At 38.9% G+C, this 21525-nt stretch overlaps 1 protein-coding gene across 2 annotated transcripts; it reads right to left on the reverse strand.

Annotated features, from left to right (window-relative positions):
• Positions 1–2846: 2846 nt before the first annotated feature.
• Positions 2847–20863, reverse strand: EXTL2 (exostosin like glycosyltransferase 2). 2 transcript variants are annotated; one of them, XM_057746747.1, is made up of 6 exons: positions 20304–20832; positions 18022–18100; positions 10358–10456; positions 6616–7043; positions 5900–5970; positions 2847–3419 (listed from the first exon to the last, which is right to left on the reverse strand). In XM_057746747.1, exons 2-6 carry the CDS (start codon positions 18024–18026, stop codon positions 2931–2933), a joined length of 1092 nt encoding a protein of 363 aa, XP_057602730.1. In that variant the 5' UTR covers positions 18027–18100; positions 20304–20832; the 3' UTR covers positions 2847–2930. The 2 variants fall into 2 exon arrangements, with proteins under 2 accessions (XP_057602730.1, XP_057602013.1); XM_057746030.1 differs by lacking the exon at positions 10358–10456 and having other exon boundaries at positions 20304–20863.
• Positions 20864–21525: the final 662 nt, after the last annotated feature.

Here is a 21525-nt window from a genome sequence, read left to right on the forward strand (position 1 = left end):
ACAGAGTCCTGAGTCCTACCAAATTCTGCAGCATTTGAGAATTTTGTGCATGGAAAAAGAAATTAAGAAAATTTTAAATAATAGGCAACGTTGGGAAGTCTGATGAGAAACAGGTGCTCTCAGATGAGGTAATGCTGTAGCTCTGGCAATGCTTCTGGGAGCATATAGCAGTATGCATTAAAAACCCTATAAGTACAAACACTAGACAGATCCAGGCCTTGGACTTCCTGGACTTGGTTTTAAAGAACTCCTTATAGATATGTTCAAAGACATCTGTTTAAGGCAAGGACACTTACCCAAATGTTGTTACAATAATAATAAGTTATCAAACAGAATAGCAATATGACTGATCATATAAACTAGGGTATATCCATTACCCATCCAATGAAATACCAAACAAATCATGCTATTAAAATATATGCCTATACAAGTCAGGAGGAATAGATACAAAAATGTTTAGCCATTGTTAATGTGGTTGTAAGCTTTTAATATCTTCTTTATACCGGTCTGAATGTGCCAAAATTGCTAGAATGAACATATACTGTTTTAATAAGAAAAGAGACATTTGAAATAAAGAAAATGAGATGCAAATTGCCATGATTATGCAAAAACAGTTATGTAGAAACACTGTTACATAGAAACAATTTCCCAAATATCTCACCTGAGTCCAGGGGCCTTTCTGATACTTGAGAGTGAGTTTAGTAGAATTAACTGCCTTTATTGTCAGTGATAACACCCCAAGTTTTCCTTTATTGACCATTTAAAATGGGCAAGGCACCGTGTTTATATTTACACAAGCTATCTTCTTTATTTCTTAAAACAAACCCCTACACAGATATTATTCTCATTTTTGCAAACAAGGAAACTGAAGCTCCAAGAGGTTAAGTAAATATGAGATGCAGGAAGGATGTGAGCCCAAGCACTCTACTGGCACACTTAACCCCTAAGCTATATTGCTTTTCTTACGTAGTTTTAAGCTTGAGCATCATTTCTTCTCCAGATCACTTAGAGCAAGAATAAGGGTGCAGGGAAAAAGAGTTTTTAGTGTTAAGTCTAGCCTCAATCAATGCAAGAGTCTTTGTAACACAGATTGAACTTCACTTTGCTTTTGTATTTGCTCTTTAATGTCTGAAAAATATGATATGAGCAACTTAAGTGAGGGTAAAGATAAGTTTAAGAATACTAGATGGGAAATAAAATCAGAATATTTTCCCACTGGAAAATTTTCCCATAGGGAATGTAGGTAATACCTCTACCTGACTCTGAGCAATATATGAGAATATTTGGAAATTTGCGTAAATACCGACCACAAAACACAGTCTGCTTAATTAACACAGAACACCTGGATGATAAAAGTTTATTTTATTTATCTGCCAATTTCAAGAAAGTGACTACCAACATTGAACAAAGCAGATAATTAACAATATAAATTTTTAGTGAGGCTGTCAGTTCTACTGGTTTTCTCTGATGGCATTAAGACATATATACATGCCCATGTAAAGGAATAATATACACTGAGCTAATTGCACAGAGACCTCATTGTTGGAACACTAACCATAATTAATTTCATAGCTTTGCAATTTTGAGACTATAATGGCATAATGGGACGAGGAGGGGGAATAGGAAGAGGAGAAGGTGGTAGAAAGAGGCCCAACTGAGTATTCCTTTCCATCAGTAGTGAACAAGGACCAAACCCAGACACTGTGTGGAACAGATACTAATTCACATAACAGAGAGTGGGCAATTAACGGGTGCAGACTCCCTGTGGGATTCCTTGGCTATGACTCAGGTCTCTTATCTTTTCCTGGATCTATGTAATTGAAATTTCATCATGATCTCTGGATCTTTGGGGGGCAGGGGGAGACGTTCTGAATGCAAGAGATTGAACTTGTGCGTCATAGACACAATGTTTTAGTATCCAGGAGATAAACTATGCATTTATAACAATAAAGATCGTTTGATAGTAAGGGTTGGAATTTCTGCCAGTTCCTACTTAATCACTCTTTCAGAATAGTTATTTTATACGTGTTTCCTAAACAATAGATACCTTATGTAAAATCTAAGAATTAATGTACAAAGTCAGATTCAGTGACAAAATGCATGACCTGAACGTAGTAACACACTTACTCCTCACTGCATATACGCTGCATATAAGAAACATAGGCGGCACTTTTTTTGTGATCCATGCAGTAAATGTTCACAAAAATCAAGCAAACAACTAGACATACTTCAGCTACTAAAGTTAACCCTCCCGGTCACAACAGGCTTATCCACAGAAATAAAAGCACTGATGGTTGCATCAAAACCATGCTGGGATGAGTTAGTCCTGGAAAGGGCTGGTTGGAAGGACCACAGGGAAGCACTGATGGTCACAAATTTTCCACTTGTTTTTATACGGGATTGAGACTATTCTTTCCTCACATGGCTTTTCCCTACACCACTGGCTTTTGTTAAAGAGGCATTTCAGGCTTCAAATGAAAATATTCATCCTTTAACGAAAAAGCTGAGAAATACTTCTCTCGAGTTTCTGATCCTGGAAACAGCTTGCTAAAGGTCCTTAAGGCAAGTGCCAGGAGTCAAAAAAATTGTAGAACATTATCACAACACTGTAAAGCAACTAGAATCCAATTAAAAATTTTTTTTTAAATTGTAGAACAGTCTCAAAAATGTAAACAATAAAATTGTTGACCAAAGAATTAGATCCATGAATGAAAACTTCTCATAAGACCTATCTGGGTAATACTAGCTTCTTGAAGTACCTGTAAATTTTATATCCTAGAAGCCCTATGCACTGTTTTTCCCCTTATAGAGACTCTGCAGTAGAAAAAACATCACGACATTGCTTAAAAAAAAAAAATAAAGAAACCAACTATAGCATGAAGGAGCTACTCAAATACCACGCAGTTCTGCGGTTTGTTTTTGTTTTACTTTCACATTTTACTTTTGTGGTTGGCATATGGAAAACCAAACTGAGAAATCATAATGTTGGAGTATTTTAAGGGCATGCTGTCATAGATGTCAACCAGCTTATTTATACAATAAGACCTCTGCAGAAAGTGCTCAGCTCGATGCCACATTCCAGAATAGCCACCATTGGTTTCTTTTTCTAAATTGTCTATGTTTACAGGTTTCACAAATACCCCTGAAGTCTTCCCAGTGTGCTTGGCGATGATAAAATTCATGGCAATATCATCACAGTTTTGCGTTTCATCTAACAAAGCATGGACAGCTGCAGGTTGCCTCTGAAAGAGTTCAAGGTATCTGCTATGGAAGAATGAGGCTCCAATTAGCACCAGAGAGTAATGGTCACCATTTCCACACCCTGGTGTTTGCAGTTCAAAACCTCCGTAACTGTAGACACCGGAGGAAGTAGACACATGCTTTCTTGGAACAAATCCCACAATTTGATCAGGAAATTGCTGAAAAGATGGAAAAAGAACAATTAAATGTGGCATTTCTTTAAAGCTGACGTGGTGAAAAGGCAATGATTCACTGCAGAAAGAATTAAACTGATTTGTCAATGTTATTTTATTCCTGGCTTCCACATCTCAATTTGCTTTACTCCAGGCAAATTCATAAATCTATGTCCTGGTAAGTTTAAAGGTCAAATTCCTCATAACTCAAATCTCTACAAAATTTCTAACCTCACAAATATTCTCCTAATTCACACATTATCCGATATTAATAAATTCTAGTCACCAAAGAGTGGTTTTTCAGAGTTTGCTGTAAGTCGACTATATGAATGATATTTATTATAAATATGATTTTGAAAAATTGTTTTAATCTCTTGGGAGTATATAAAATTATGGATCTAGATGTATCATTTTACTGTTTTTCCAAGTTGATTTCAATGTTTTTGAAAGTCAGTGTTGATTTTAAACAATCATATTTTTATCCCTTTTCAGCTTGAGTGTCTCCTTTTTAAAAACATGAGAAAAAAACATATATATAAATGTACACACACACACACACACACACATATACACAGAAAACTCACATATAACTTTACAGTCAGCCCTCCGTACCCACAGACCTGCATCTCCAGATTCAATCAACCACTGATCATGTAGTACTGCGGTAGGTATTTATTTAAAAAATCCGAGTATACGTGGACCCATGCAGTTCAAACCCATGGTGTTCAAAGATATATATATATATATATATATATATATATACATACATATATATATATGATGAGGTGTGTCAGGATCTTTGAAGGATAGTATTAAAACAATAATACTAGGATGAGAGTGACTAAAAATAAAACAAAAATCAGCAAAGAAAAACAGTGAATCATGGAAAAGCAGCATGAACTTATGGAATTAAAAGGTTTCATTCAATCTCACAAATAACTTGAGTTTCACTCATTTACTGAACAGACACTAAACTAGGGCAACACACACACACACACACACACACAAATCAGGCGGGGTTAAATTCCATTTCAAAGAATGCATAGTCTAGAGAGGATATGATACAGACATGTGAACCAGGAATTACCACTGTCAGAAAGCTGTAAAATGCAGCTGAGTAATTCTCAGGGGAGCACCGAGGACTGTGTTCCTGGGAGGCAGAGGAGAACATCAGGGGTTGGGGGATAAAGGCTGGAGACTTCACAGAAGATGTACCACTTACATAATCTAGGAGGAGGAAAGCGATGTCACGGATGACTAGAGGAGGAAAAGGAAAAGCACTGCAAGTGGAGGTGATGGGTGAGTGCAAAGGCACAGATACATGTCTGCTCTAATGTTGCTTGTCTCTACGCCCCAGATCACTACACTGTGCAGGGCATTGATGGGACTGAACTTTAGGAGTCAGAGTATCTTGGGCAATGGATTGAAATTGTTCTTGATAGTTTTACGAATAAAACCTAAGGTCACATTTATCCACCTTTACGGTTTCCTTGGATTGTTCTAATTAACCACAGTTCTCATATATCCCCCCACCCTGACATTTTCAGTAAATTGATTTTTTACCTGAAATAGAAATCTCACAGCGGGAATATTACATTTGAACTTTTTGCCTAGGAAGTTTCTATTTACAGGGCTGGAAAAACTGCTGATATGGAAAAAATTTGTTGATCAGTACACTACGCATGAAGTTGAAAACTGAAGTTTTGAGAATGCTGATATCTGCAGAGTACTGTGACCATTTGTCATTAATACCTAATGTTGTTACATCCCAAGTTGCTAATTAAGGAGAGTTACTATAGTGCAAATTAGACCACTTATTGAGCAGCACAGTGTTTAATTATTGGACCGGGCTTCAGAGTATTTGTATGCAGTTCTGGCTTCAGATACTTGTAATGCAACTTGTAAAAGCTGGCTACTGTTAACATATATTCCACAGGAAAAAGTTTTATAGAATACCAGGCAATTTATGCCTGTTTATCTCAGCTGGGATGTAAGGGGGGAAAAAGAACTGCCACCACAGTGGTGCATGTAGAACATATTAATTTTTTAAACAATGGTCTCAGAATCAGAATTAAGTTTTGTGGATGTAATAAATTATTTCTTTCAAAAGAAGGTCTATGCAGTATTAATAGAGAAATACACTTCTCATTTGAGATACAAGTCTGTGACCCCATGGAAAGTGTCTCTGGATTTCAGTCTTTGCTCCATCACATACCAGATCATTTCCTCATTGTTCTTTGGAAGTCAGTTACAGCTCTTCTCCCCAATATACCAAATATAAATCAAATATAGATAAGATACTGTAACTTTCAGGTTAGTTTAACTGAGCTCAGGAACTCTGATTACCTTATGACAAATTCATCTACCTTTTAGATAAATACTGTCCATGCTGCTTTGGGTGACTCCCACATTAAACCATGCTGCCCTGGTTACACAGCAGATCAGCCTTTATACTGATGATTTCATAAAGGATGTAGCAACATTACCTGCCACATGGAGAAAGCAAAAACAAGGTCTTGGGCGCTAATTAGCATGTCATCGTCTACCATTAACACCGCTGGAATGAAAGGAAAAAAACTTCAATCAAACAGTTTGGAAATGGAGAGAGAAGTTGTAAGATACAGTGATGTCTTAATAGATCATTCAAATGAAGTATTTTCTGAATGAAATCAGTAAATAAAAAATGTATTCTTGGAGTGATTTGTCAGCAGAAAAAGTTTTTACTTGAAATGTAATTGATTTTTATAATTTCCTGAGGGGGAAATTGTCATGTATTTATCATCCATTATCCTAGAAACTAATGAACCTATAAATGAATAAAACCGAGATTCTTTTAAGCAAATTGCAATCTCATGTAACTGCTGTGAGTGGGAGGAAAAGGAGGTGGCAAAATACCTCAAGCATAAGTTAAATGGCATTTTACTAACGTCGGTGATGCAATAATATGTAGTCACAGCAGAGCTTCTTTCACAATATTAACCTCTTTGTCACTGCTGCAAGATACATGTGATTTCTTCCCCAGGAGACTGCTTCCTGACAGCTTGGAAACTGCCCCTTAAGTTTTTCAAAATGCTTTCTTATGATTAAATTTCCCTATTTTCTCCAGACAATTAAGACAAGTAGAAGGCCCAAAAGCCACGCACCAACCCCCAGCTCTGGTTAGCTGCAACCCTGCCAGACTAAGAACCCAGCTGCAACTCACCGCTGGTTTCCAGTTCAGGAAAGACCTGGAGTCGATTTCTCATCCTGTTTGCTGTCTGTACTTTGAAGATCACAGGGACAGGGTGAGGCCCCAGGGAGTTCCATAACTCATCTGGCCCCTTCTCCCCAACATTGTTCCACACTACAATCACTTTGTGCAGGTGTGGCACTGCCTGATAATGGTTTAAAAGTCTCAGTAAGAGATCTGTTCTGTTATATGTCTGCATTATGAGAGTAAAGCAATCCTGGGTGGTCTTGCCCTGGGATTTTATTTCCCTACGCAAAGTGAGCATCTTGTCTTCTTTGATATTAGGAAGTAAAGTGGTCAAAGCCCCAGCGACCAGCAGTAACACAAGGACAACCACCAAAGAGAAACGAAGAACTCGAATCCCCATCACTCTTCCAGGGAGTTTGCAGATGTGGCAACACCTGGAGCGGAAATGGAAATAAAATGCAGAATCTTAGCATTCTTACTAGTTACCATGTTTTTGTTTTTGCTTTTGTAAGGAGAGAGGTTAATCATCTTTTAGTTGATTCAAGTTCAGTTCTCCCTACCTCTCTGATAAGGTGGTTTGGCCTAAGATAAAGAGTACAGTGAATAAACCTTTCTTTCTGGGTCTCCTTGCTTTGCAGCTGCAGACCAAAGGTCATCCACACACCAAACAGGAAGAATTAAGCAGTGGATTTTAAAATTTCCCCACATTTCACTACTAAAAATTTGGGACCGAGATGATTTTTTTCAAATAGGATTATATTTCTCTTAGTAGTTTACTAATTCTTTAAACAGCTTTATTGAGATAGCGACACATAAAAGCTGTATGTATTTAAGGTGCACAACTTGATGTTCTGATATGTGTATATTTCAGTATACTAACTTTAAACTTACTTTTTGGTAGCAAACTTTTTTCCAAGTGAAACATATGCAGAACCCTAATACATGAAATCAATAATAGTAATAGCAGCAGCAGCAAACAATCATAGTGGGTCAATTACTTATTAAGCCCTGTACTATGTGCTTTTTGTGTTATAGTACGTGCTATTTACTCAATACATCAAACAAATAATCACTGAGCGCTTCCTGTACCAGGCACTGTTTTAAGGTTCTGTGAATACGGCAATGAATAAGATAGACAAGGTCTCTGCTGTCAGTACCAGAGGAAATAGTACGGAGAAGCAGATAACAAAGTAAATAAAGTCAAAGCTAACTTAGGATCGTGGTAATGAAGAGAATAAATCAGAATGACATGATAAGCAAGGGCCGTATTGTGGGGGGTCTTGTCAGCCTGAGTAAGGAGTATTTTATTCTAACTTAGATTTTATTGTAAGTGAGATGGGAAGCCATCGGAGGGTTCTGATCAGGGGGGTAACAGAATCTTGTTTACGTTTTACTATTATTACTATTCCCTTTCAATAGTTTGGATGCTTACAGAGGTTCAGTAACTCTCCCAAGATTACTAAACTGCAGTAACAGCGCTAGGACTTCTATCCAGGAAGAACTGCTGCCAGAGCCCAGGCTGTTCGTTCGTCATCACGGCCTGGGGAGTGTACTGCCGGGTCCGAAGCCAGGCTGTGCTGAGGGAGGGCTGCTGGCCTTCCACCCTCTGTCACAGAACACGAGCATCACCATGTACTATAATCAGCTGTGGACCCTCCTATTCCTCACTATACCTACAGGAGCTGCTTGAGATGGCTACAGAAGAGTAGGTGAGCAAATACTGAGGAATGTGGCCTGGAGAGTCATCGGTCAAAAATTTTTGTCTGATCAAAACTCAGTCACATTTTTATAGCTGAGTAATATTCCATTGTATATATATGCCACATCTTCTGTATCCATTCATTTGTTGATGGGCATTTAGGTTGCTTCCATGTCCTGGCAATTGTAAAGAGTGCTGCAATAAACATTATGGTACAAGTTTCTTTTGGGATTATGGTTTTCTTTGGGTATATGCCCAGGAGTGGGATTACTGATGAGATGGAGCTGTATGTAATGAGGTGGATAGAACTACAATCTGTCATACAGAGTGAAGTAAGTCAGAAAGAGAAGGACAAATATTGTATGCTAACTCACATATACGGAATCTAAAAATGGTACTGATGAACTCAGTGACAAGAACAGGGAAGCAGATACAGAGAATGGACTGGAGAACTCGAGGTATCGGAGGGGGCGGGGGGTGAAGGGGAAACTGAGAAGAAGCGGGAGAGTAGCACAGACATATATATACTACCAAGTGTAAAATAGTCAGTGGGAAGTTGCTGTATAACAAAGGGAGTCCAACTCGAGGATGGAAGATGCCTTAGAGGACTGGGGCAGGGAGGGTGGGGGGGAATCGAGGGGGGGGGGCGTCAAGGAAGGGAGGGAATATGGGGATATGTGTATAAAAACAGTTGATTGAACCTGGTGTACCCCCAAAAAAATAAAATAAAATAATTAAAAAAAAATAAAATAAAATAAAATGAAAAAAAAAAAAAAAAAAAAAAAAAGGCTGAGGGGCTTAGCCACGGCCACATTGCCAGTAAATGTAAAAAAAAAAAAAAAAAAAAAAAAAAAAACTCAGTCACAAATGTAAGGAAAGGTGAAATCTCACACTGTTTTACAGAGACCCAGAACGCCGATCTCTTGGCTTCAAGTACAGTTTCATTATCACCCCTGCCGCCTCCTTTTGGAGAACTGCTGGCTTTCACTTGCTGCTGTTTTTTTATTCTGCTGCTTCTGCTTTTCATCTCCTTACTTTACTTACTCCTCCACAAGCCTCCAAAAGCTTTTTAAGTATGTCCTTATTTTGTATTCTGGCAGCTGAGCCTTCATATACATCCCAGCACTTTCCCTAGATCTATTCGACTACTCTATTCGAGTACAAAAGCCTGAAATGAGGAAAAAAGAAAGTTTAACGAAATTTACTTATGAAAAGACTGAAAACAGAAATCAACCAGGAGTTTCTAGACATATAAAAATACCTTTAAGAGAAAAAAATAGATCTCTTAGAACCAGAAAGAATGAGATATTCTGGATGACTTTAATTGATCCATGGTCTACCCACTCTTACTATTTTTAATACAATTTTTCCTCTCAGGCTATAGAGTAAACAGATGCTCTTATCTATTCCTCAATACAGACAAATATGATAAAGCTGGAAAAGACTTCTCACTGCTAACCCACACCTGTGGTGTGCTAACTGTACAAGCCACTCTCTTTGTTCTTCCTTGTATTAACACTGCCTCTGTACAGTTTATTTTGGTTTCCGTCATGGAAAAGTGCACTGTGTGTATTTAAGCTTTTGATTTTGCACCTTGTGGTTTCAACTGAGCATCAGCAGCTAGGCCATCCCTCTACAGGCATTCCTAAGACTGCAGTCTAAACCTTCCTGTCTAACAGATTAGATTCCAAACCAAATCTCACTCTGCTACCCAAATGACGTCCAAACAATCTTCTGCTTTTCACTGAGGAAACTTGGCAATGGTGGAGTTAAAGTGACAGTCACGTTCCCCTGATCTTGTTTCATGTTGTGAGGTGTGTTTTGTAGAAACAGGTTTTCTCTATACAGTTCAGCATGAACACAGAGAGGCCATAGAGACCATGCCTTTAACATCTCCCATTAAAGTTCACAGGAGTGGGGGCTGGAGAATTCCAAGGCTGGTAGGGGAATACACTCCATGATATGACCGTGCGCTGAGGCCTGTGCGAGCAAAGGAAGAACTTACTCATAAGGACAAGGGAATGGTCACTGTCATTCAGCGACTCTCACTTTTCAATAGTCCAGATTTGAAAAGCAATGTTCCCTTGTAGTAATCTTTTTGGAAAGCTTTCAAGGATGTTCTCTCCTGGATTTTCTCTGCAGCATGTTCTGTTAAGAGAAGCAATTTTGTGTTTCCCCTTGTATCAGAGCCTCACTCTAAGATATGAATAAAATGAATTAGTTTTGAAGTAACTTCAGCTTTACCATGATTATTTTTCAAGGATGGTAACTTAAGGTTTGAAAGTACAAATGTTTTCATTGTGTAGACCCTCTTACTAAAACAATACATACTGTTAATGTGGTAAACTAAAGAGAAACCATTATGAATTAGTAATCTTGGTTCAAAAGCCTTGATAATCCTTCTAATACTGAATCAAAAGCAGGTCTCTTAAAACATACTGTTGCTTCTACATAAAAATGGCTGGTTATAAGCACTCTATAGCCTACTATAAACATACACTGTCAAAGAGAATCATGAATGTTTCGCTTTTATCTATACTTTTAAGTGGGAGTTTCCCTCCGCATCCATCATAGAAATTTCCTCCTTCAGATAGCTTCGAAGCCCCTATTTTACTTGTATCAGAAATGATTTGAGAGATATGAATAATTTATAACTTTGGAAAGACAATGTAAATATTTCATGTAGTATTTATTAAATGATACAGCCCAATAAAGTTATGTAAAATTTGTAGTCTATATAGAAAGGCAAGAACAAAAACTTTATAGACTGCAGTGCAAGTGGTATCTCTGTACTTTGAGAACAGCTGAAGTCTGGAACTTTGTTGTAGGCCCACTGGAAACAGGCTTAGAACAGTTTGGAGTGTGATGATGACTTCGTAGTGATCCGGATCTCAGCTTGCAGCTTTCTTCTATTCTTTGTCTAGAGAAGAACCTATCATCTAACTCACAGCTCTGAGCTTTGAATGGGGAATATGAGAAAGAACACACCTGGATAACCTACAACTTACTTAGAGAGAACAAAGAATTAAAATTATTTAATTTAAAATTATATCTGTATATATTTCCTGGTACCCTGCCTCATTCCAAAAAGGTTCTGACAGCTCTTAGTCTATGCCCTTTCTGCCCTTCTCCCATCCGTGAATATAGTAGATTCAATACGACTTTGATAAACACAGTAAAGGTTAGCAAGACAAAAACCCTTCTTTTTCTCCTCATCATCTGAAAAATCAAAGGTCCCCAAATAATATTTTCTGTACATATGTTAACTTATTAGTTCTTCTTAGAGAGCACATTCTTTTAGTTATTTTGATACTGTTATTTAGCATTTTCTAGATCAGGGGTTTTCAACTGGGGATGATTTTGTTCTCCAGGGGACATTTGGCAAAGTTGGGAGACTTTGTTTTTTCTTTAAGAACTTTTATTGAGATACTATTGACAAACAATAAACTGCATGTATTTAAAATGTACAATTTGATATTTTTTTCTTGTTAGTAATGTATATATGGCAATCTCAATCTCCCAATTCATTCCTTCTCTTCCCCCCCGCCCCCCGCTTTCCCCACTTGCTGTCCATATGTTTGTTCTCTACATTTGTGGGAGCCATTTTTGATTGTTGTGACTGGGGCGAGATGATGCTATTGCTATCTGGTGGGTAGATGCCAGGGTTGCTGCTAAACATCCTACAATGGACAGGACAGCCCCACAGCAAAGAAGTATCCAGCCTAACATGCCAATAATGCCATGGTAGAGAAGCCCTGCTCTACATATATTTTACTCTGAACATGATGGGGGAAGGACTGCGAGCCAGGTAGCCGCTGAAATCTCCACTGCTATTTACCACACTCAAACCATGAAGGATAAAGCAACGTCTCCAAAACTGCCCCAATATTTATATGCTTTATGATACAAACACAGCAGCAGAGCCAGGCCTAGAATCCAGGTCTCTGATGACACAGACCACGACTCTTCCCACTGTGTTATGGTAAATTCTGCAAGGAGGTGTCAAAAATTAGTATACAAGACTGTCACTAAGGTATCTGTAACATAATATAAATATTCATATCGGTATGTTAGGTTTTCTTATAACTTTATTAAGATTTATTTCACATACCGTAAATTTCACCCATTTAAAGTATACAGTTCAGTAGCTTTTAGTATGTTCACAGAATTATACAACCAAATCGAATTTTACAACAGCTTAACACTCTAAAAAGAAACCCCAGATCCATTCATTAGCAGTCACTCCTTATTCCCATTTCCCCTCATTCTCCACCCCAGCACCAGGCAAACACTAATCTACTTTCTATCTCCATAGGTTTGCCTATTCTGGACATTTCATATAAGTGGAATCATATACTATAGGGCCTTTGTGTCTGGCTTTTTTCACTTAGCATAATGTTTTCAAGGTTCACCCATGTCATGGTATGCATTGGTCCTTAATTCTTTCATTTATTTTATTTTAAGATTTTTTTTTGGATATGGACCATTTTTAAAGTCTTTACTGAATTTCTTATAATATTGCTTCTGTTTTATGTTTTGGTTTTTTGCCCACGAGGCATGTGGGATCTTAGCTCCCTGACCAGGGATCAAACCCGCACCCCCTGCATTGGAAGGTGAAGTCTTAACCACTGGACTGTCAGGGGAGTCCCTAATTCTTTTTTTAATTGCCAAATAACATTTTACTATATAGATATACCACATTTTGTTTATCTGTTCATCAGTTGCTGGGCATCTGGGTTGCTTCCACATTTTGCTATTATGAATAATGCTGTTACAAACATTCATGTACAAGTTTTCATGTGAACATAAGTTTTCATGTGAACATATGTTTTTATTTCTCTTGGGTATATACCTGGCAGTGGAATGGCTGGGTCATTATATCAGAATTTTTAAATATTTGAGAATTGAGGTAGCTTTTGGAAAAGCATTATTTGAAATTTTAAGAAATTCTTAAACGTGGACATAAGACTGAGTAGAAAAGTAAATAATACAACCAAGCAACAGCTAAAATTCTCTAACGTTTGTCTTGAAATGAGTGAGGCAATTTGAATTTTCAAAGACCTGCTATTCAGTTATTTACTACGTCATCTATCAAAGTTCCTTAGTAGGAACACTATTGAATGAAGAATTCTTTTCTCCAGGCTAGTTCCTTTGGATTGAAAAGCGATAATTATCCAGACAAAAGCTGAAAACAAATAGCCAGAGCACAGCATGAACACAGATTAGTTATGTCCTCTGACTCATAAGGTAGAAAAGCAATGAGCAGCTTCACGGCATACACTGAAAAGCTGTCATTTTCATTTTAATGCCACAGATGGTGGAAGAATAATAACTACTCTGCCATTTCACCATGAGATTTGCCTCATACTGTACAGACTGTATTCGTCTCTGGCTCATCCTGCAAAATGTGTACTTGCCTAAAAACTGATGATTACAGAACACAGATGCTCAAAAGGGGGCCCTCAGCTGCCAGGAGATAAAAACATTCCAAGGTGGAACACAGAGGCTAATTCAGAACCTGGGCTTCCCTTCTATGAACATGCAAGAAGACTCAGAAGAGACAGTATACACCTGATGAGCAGTTTCTAGCCAGGTTTATGGCATGTAGATGACAAACTTTGTTCCAACTGAGGCAAAGGCACATGTGGTACCCAATTCCGAAAGGACTTTCCTCTTATAGTACTACAGCCAGTGTGCTGACCCATGACTCCACGTGTTGGTACGTGCTATCTTCTCTACTATAAAACCCATCCCTCTCTCCACCTGGCACATTCCTACTCCCTGCCCTCCCACCCCCAAGTCTCTTTCAAACATCCCTTCTCCTGTGAATGTTTCTCACACCACTCTCCATCCTCACTCCTGCCAGGAATTGGGAACACAGCGCTACTAGACTTTGTTTTCAGGTATTACAGCTACTGACCGTGCCTCCAGCACCTTTTTGACTCTGGCTGTATCTTGAGGGCCATTTCTGTTAGGCTTTGTAATTCAGAACAGAGCCTGGCCATTTTTTGAGTAAGTGCTCACAACTCTCTGTGGTTGAAAAGAGTGAGAGAATCTTAAAATTCACAATGAATAGGAAATGCCTGAAATTTTAAAAGAATAAACTCATATAAATGCAAATTAAGGCCCATTTAAGACACAAGAAACCTTCCCCTCTATAAAAGGCCTGCATTATCCCCTGTCTGGGGACCAGGAGAGCAAGTCATGAGATGTGGTCTCTAGCTTAGGCCACATGAGTTGCCTTTCTACTTTTAGTTCTGTGGCCAAACTGCTTAATAAAAGATGTCCTAGAACTCTGATTTTTTTCAAAGATATTCTGCATTAAAATATCTTTGAACATCCCTGTTCCTATGGAAGCTTTTGGAGAATAAACTGATTTGCCTTGGGAGAAAAACCACCACCTGTTAGATAATGCCGTCCTTGTGAATTCTGGTAACAATAACCAGAAGCTATATTCTTAATGCAGCAGTACATATTTAAACAAACAGACAATAAAGTCTTGTCTAGTTGAGAAATGAAAATTTAGTTTGGGTTCAGAAACTGACAAAACCTACAGAGACTTCAGGACAGAAGTTGGCAGAAACAGAAAACTAAGTCAGAACACCGCCCAGGTCAGTTCACTACTGCTAAAAGCAAGCCTCTTCCATTAAAATTTTAAGCAGCACACACTAGAATTTACTTCATTGCAAAATACAGAATGCCAGAAATAGTACATGAAAGATCACTGTTCTTTTTTTTTTTTTTTTTTGTGGCACACAGGCTTAGTTGCTCCGCGGCATGTGGGATCTTCCTGGAGCAGGGATCGAACCTGTGACCTCTGCATTGGCAGGCAGATTCTTAACCACTGCGCCACCTAGGAAGCCCAGATCACTGTTCTTTATGAGTCTTTACCAGGTGCTAAATAGTATTCTACGAAGAGTTTTTGCCTTTGTGTTTTCCTATATTCAGAAAATTCACTTTTCACTGTTATTTTAGAACTGCCATACAGTTTTTCTCATTTTTCAACCAATGCTATCCTCTCCTTTCTAAATGATTTCCCCTCACTTTTCCTTCTAAGGAGCCCATGTTTTATGGTTCTTCTTAACTCCCGTTACTTTTTTCACAAGTCTAAATACATCAAAATAAGTTATTTCGTGTTAACAATATTATTTATTTGGGAATAAGAAAGGCAGGAATAGGAACAGACTTAAAACAGTAGATAACAAAAGGGTCCACACAGTGTCACAGATTCACTTGAGATCTTGCTGTGTTTAAGATCAATTGCACAGGGAGCTGAATGGATGACATTTAGATGACTGCAGTCTGGATCCACTGTGTCACGGACCAGCTTTTAGGGTTAAAGAGATTCATCTTTTCTATTGATAGCATAACTGGCTACAACATACACATGACCATCGATAGCCCATCTAAGTCCTGTCATTTAGAAGGCTTAAGACTGCCCCTACTGCATTTTGAGTCTATAGTTCTGAAACAGAATTGCTAAAACAAACTGATAAATAGCTGCATTTACTACAATATCACATTTGAAAAACAGAAGTTGCTGCAACAGGTCATTTTTCACTGTAAGCTGTCAGGAAAGAATTTCTGTACTGGTCACATTAAAGAGCAAGTCCTCCTCCTGGCAGCCAGGTTGAGGGAGCTATTCCCTGAAAGGTATATCAGGTTTGACTAAACACTGAGGGCAGCATTTAAAACATGGATAGCAAACATTAAGTACCTGTGTCCCCACTTCCTTTCCCAATCTCACCCTGTTATTAGTAGCAAAGGCTGCTTGTCAGTCCTGGCATTTTTCCCCCTCCTAAGCATCCTGTACAAAGCATTAAATTGCCTCTCAATACTTCTTCAGGCAGCTACTCTCAATTAGATTTGCTTTCTCATCATTGATTTAAGAAGCAATAACATATAAATATTATTTATAAAGTCTTAAAGCACTGCCTCCTTTAATCCAACCATTTGTTACTGAGGTAGTGAGGTCCTCTCTACCCTCAAAGTGCACAGGTCTGAATTATACTAGATGAAAGTTCCTTCTAGTCTTTTATCTCTCTCCTGGAATTGCCAATTAACTGCAGCTATTATTATGATCATGATGATGATGATGTCTGGAGATGACCAAACCTATGGGCATATGTCGGGGCAGGAGAAGGAATGGCCTTATTCCTAAGAGGAACATCTATGACTTATAAGGACCCAAGGAGTCAATGCATCCTAAGAAGAAAGCCTAGAAATAGAAAAGCATTTTTAGCTCAGTACAGTGCTATGCAAAATTAGTTTCAGAAATGGGTCAAAAAGAAACCAAGTACATCTGCAAATACATTACTTTTACCATTCCAGGATACTGATGCTTTTCATTTGAACTTCTCTCTGTTTTAGTCACAAGGAGACAGAGGGGAGGCAAGATTGTTGGGCAACAGATCCCTGGGATATTCTATGCAACCCTATCCCTTTTATACAACACTAGTTTTCAGCAATAAACTCACATTCCAAAATTGTTTCTCTAAGAGAAACAGATTTCATACATATGAATTATAATTTGTAAACAGTTTTAGATATCAAACCTAACATAGACACAATCCCAATTCATATGAGCTTCCTAACTTTATTAGAGGAAGGTCAGAATATCCATGGTAGTTATCTGTCAGTCCACAAACATTCTGAGGTGCTTACCATGCACGTGCCCAGCTGTCAGGCACTAGGGATGCGAATGAGCAAGAGCACTGATTCCTGCCCTCATAGAACTTAGCAATAGTAATGAAGGTTGCCACTAGTATTCTACAAAGCAAGTTCCCTCTTTATGTTACGCAACCTCTCAAATCAGTAATGTTTCAAACCTTCAGAGACACAGGAATTAAAATATATCCACCCCATTTTGTAGCTGGGATAGCTGAGACTGACAATATTAAATGATGTTTCCTGAGCCACAAAAGAGTGGTGGTTTCAGACAAACTCCTGACTCTCACACTTGACCCACTTTGTATTTTCAGTGTCTTTTGCGTAGTCTGTTTTCAGCTTTGTTCTAGTCTACAAGAATATTTCAACTTTGTAGGTATTGACATTATACTATGATCTGGAATACTATTTCAATGGTTAAGATCTAAAACAGGCAGTACAGTATTTTCTAACAGACTCTGGCTCAAGTTAAAACTCTTATTTCCAAGGAAATAAAAACACCTCTATAGGATACAATTTTTCTCAGTTAAAAATACTGTTACTTTACCTATGTCCATAGCAGCATTATTCACAAGAGCCAAAATGTGGAAGCAACCCAAATGCCCACTGACAGATGAATGGACAAACAAAATGTGGTACAGACATACATGGGAATATTATTCAGCCTTTAAAAGGAAGGAAATTTTGACACACGCTGCAACATGGATGAACCTTGAGGACATGATGCTCAGTGAAATAAGCCAGCACTAAAGGACAAACACTATATGATTTCACTAACATGAGGAACTCAGAGTAGTCAAATTCATAGAAACAGAAAGTAGGATGGTGGTTGCCAGGGGCCCAGGGAACAGAGAAATGGAGAGTTGTTATTTAATGGTTTTAGAGTTTCAGTTTTGCAGGATGAAAAAGTTCTTGAGATTGGATGCTCAACAATGTCAGTACCCTTAACACTACTTAGCTGTACACTTAAAAATGGTTAAGATGGCAAATATTATGTGTATTTTATCACAAGTTTTAAAAAACAAAAAGAAAATACTGGTACTTACCTCATTATGGTAAAGTTTTAATTTTTAAAAAAATTTTCCTTATGGCTTCAGTAATTGATAGGAACAGGCTCTCTTGGCACTGTTAAGGGAAATCAAAGAATCTTCTGTGATGTTTTTGTCAGTTAGCAGAAATTAAAAAAAAAAAGCTTTTTAATGCCATGGTACATAAGCTTTGAATTATTTTTAGAAATTAAAATTTGCTATACTGTGTTCTAAAAATTATATTTAGGCAATTAGGTAGATGACACCTTCCTGCGAGGCTGGTGCTAACATTGCTATATTTTCGTTTTTATCTTTCTTTTAAGTATCCAGAAACAGAATAAACTCACATCATCCTGATGATCTAATGTGTTTACACATTTGAAACCAGAACATATATGCCATGGAGCAAGACCTCTGAATGCATTACCAACCTGTAGTTGTATTCAACTTCTAAATCTTTAAGTATCTATAGTTTTATCTACCATCAAAACTCCTTTTTTCACTAAAGGTTCACAGGGTATTCAATTTGAAGTACTAAAAAAACACAGGATCTAAAATAGGGTTGCAGGCAAATGTCAGGGTTGATTACTGAGGAATAACAGATGGCATCCTTCCTATTCCTTACTATTACTGAAAAGGAGCCAGGACCTTGGCTGGAGATGACTTTCTGCCCCTTAATCCTCTCTGCTTTCATTTTTCACAGTCCTCAATCAATATCTAAGTTAAGGGTTTTTTCCCCATATATTCTGCACAGTTAACCTAATGCAATTAATTAGTAGATGATCTGAACAAATAGTTAAAAGTTCAGGGTAGAAATCCACTTATTAGTTTTAAAATGTACATCTACCTATTTTATAATCTTATAAACCTATAACACATGAAGGAATTCAGAACTGATTGGAGACCCATAAGATACTGCATCTGTAATGACCACCTGAATAGAGCTGAAGAGTCATTTTTGATTTTCCAAACTTATATTCTTTCATGATACAAGTTACTGAAGGGGCAAAAGGATGCTTAGCGTATATCTAGACTTATCAGGTAACAGCTGTTCCTTCTCACTACACCAAAAGCACCTCTTGTGCACATCTTAGACATCATACAGTTCTAAAATCCTGGACTGATCTGCACTCTACTCACATCAGCTTCTTCTTCCCATAAAATTCCTCCAGGGAAAGAACTTCATCAGGCTTTTTAACCTACCTCCTTTCCCCCACCCCATGCCTAGCACAGAGCCTAGCACATAGTAGACACTCATTAAATGATTGTTGAATGAATGAAAGAAACTAACTTTAATTTTGATATGACAACATATGTGGGTTAACATATATGGGACAACCCTTATTCGAAGATGACAAATCAAGTGAGACATGTCAAACATCTTCCACTCATAGAACTTATCCTGAATTTCCAATTTATATTTCTAATAAAATATTTAGTATTGAAGTTGGTAATTATGCCATCTAAGAATGAAGGATGTGACGCAGCATTGCCACTTTTTGAAAGAAGGCCCTCACAGGAATAGCTATCCTATACTTTGGCGGGTGAGCAGTGGAGGAATTTAGGAGTTCCAGGACCACTGTAACTGAAATTAAATTTCAGTTTCTCCAACTTATTTCAAAACTGTTTGAAAAAGGGTATTGCAGATTTACCCATAAACCACCTGAACAATTTCTCAATCAGTAGCAATGTAGGGTAAAATGCAGAATTTATTTTCAAAGGCAGAATACACAAACACAGGCTCAAACTGCAGCTGACCTTGATGAGTTAAGCGAACGCTGGAAATCAGTTGCTGAAATTTAGTTATTTCCATATATCCAAGCCCCCACCCCCACCCCCAGTTACATCGTATTGAAATAAAGCAGCTTTGGAGAAAAACTCAATTGCTGTGGAAATATTTATCTTTAACCTAGTCTGTACCCACTTAACATTTCCCCAGCAGTGCAGTAGAGTAAAATTCACTCTATGGCTAATATAAAAGCTTCCTAAAAATATAAGTAAATGCTACTAATTGAAAATACTTCTGTGTGTAAATTAAAATAATGAAATATACGCCAAGCAAGGTAAAGACAAAATACTCTTTCCAGAATTTAGTTTCTGGAATCTAGCTCTTTTTACACAGCAGTTTTAATTAACACTGAACATTTTTTAAAAATTGTAGAATAAGTACATTTTATTTTCAAAAATAAAACCACACAGTCACTACCCTACACACTCACAAAGTTCCAAAAGGAGAGCAAAACACACATATTCTCACTGCAAAAAAATTTTAACACGAGGGCATTTTGCTATTCCCTTACCTCGAGCGCAGAAGATTGCAGTGGGACCTAGCCGATTTATTTGTTTGCAGCTTGGTGATGATAAAACGGAATGGGAGTCTCACTCACTCATTTTTTGTTTTTTTCCAAACCCAGCCGCGTGCGTTCACCTGGCATCGCTCGCTGGATTGATAACCTGGATTAAATGCTGCCCACAAAGAGAGAGCCCGAAGCAGGGGACAGTCCCGGGCGGCCGCCCCTCCCTTTCGGCGATGCTCCACTTCCTGTTAGGCTAAAAGACTGTTCCCAAGAAGCTCGGTTTTGTAGTTTCCAGCCCACCTCCAAGAGCCAGTCCTCCTTTCCCCCGTTTTTCCCGCAAGGTAACAACTTTTAATCATTCAGGTGACGGACCACCTGACCTTCCCCGAACACTTTCCCGGGAAGGCGCCGGAAGAGGGGTTGCAACGACCGTGGGCTGCCAGCACCGGCCCGCCGGGCTCGCCCCTCGGCGCTCCGCACGCCCTCGCGTCCCACCCCGCAGTCAGCCTTCCCTGCACTTCCCTGAAACGGGCCGCGGGGTTCTCACGAGAATGAGAGCGGCGGCTGCGGCACGCGGGCTGACCTGGAAGTTCATGAAGGGGATGTGTAGGAGCTCGAGTTTGGGGTCATCCATGGATGGAGATGGTCGGGGAAGCAGTGCCTTAACCAAACCTCAAGTTCAACACAGCCTCGTAGGAGCTCCTTTAAAAAGCCTCTTTTAAATACATTTAACATTCTTTCGGAAGACATTTGTTAATTGCCTCCTGCGCGGCAGTACAGAAAGGGCAGGCGCTTGTTTTCGGGAGTGGAGGGGTGGATTGCTAGGATTTGGGCGCCCATAGAGTGCACCCAGCAAAACCGTCATTTGCGCTTCCTGCAGACTGGCGGCGAGAGACTATGTCGCCGCCTGGATCCCTAGGCCCTGCTACCTAGAGCACCAGGATTTAATGCTAACAGGGGCGATGGCGAAAGGGCAGGCGCTGGACGCCGGCGCATCCGGGAACAACAGTGGTAAGCGGTCGGAGTGGGCGTGAGCGGGCTCTCCACCACCCAGCCAGCCCAGTCTGTGCGTGGCCGTCTCAGGATTTTCTTCCTGAGTCCAGCTGGCAGGACTCCACTCCGAGTCGGCCCTCTCGACCGCCGGGCACTTGCCACTTCTTTTCGCCCGCAGCAAAACTCGCGCAGCTCCGCCCCCGTCGCAAGCCCCGCCCCCGTCGCAAGCCCC

This window comes from Hippopotamus amphibius, chromosome 1 (genome assembly GCF_030028045.1).
Source record: "Hippopotamus amphibius kiboko isolate mHipAmp2 chromosome 1, mHipAmp2.hap2, whole genome shotgun sequence".
NCBI classification, from domain to species: domain Eukaryota; kingdom Metazoa; phylum Chordata; class Mammalia; order Artiodactyla; family Hippopotamidae; genus Hippopotamus; species Hippopotamus amphibius.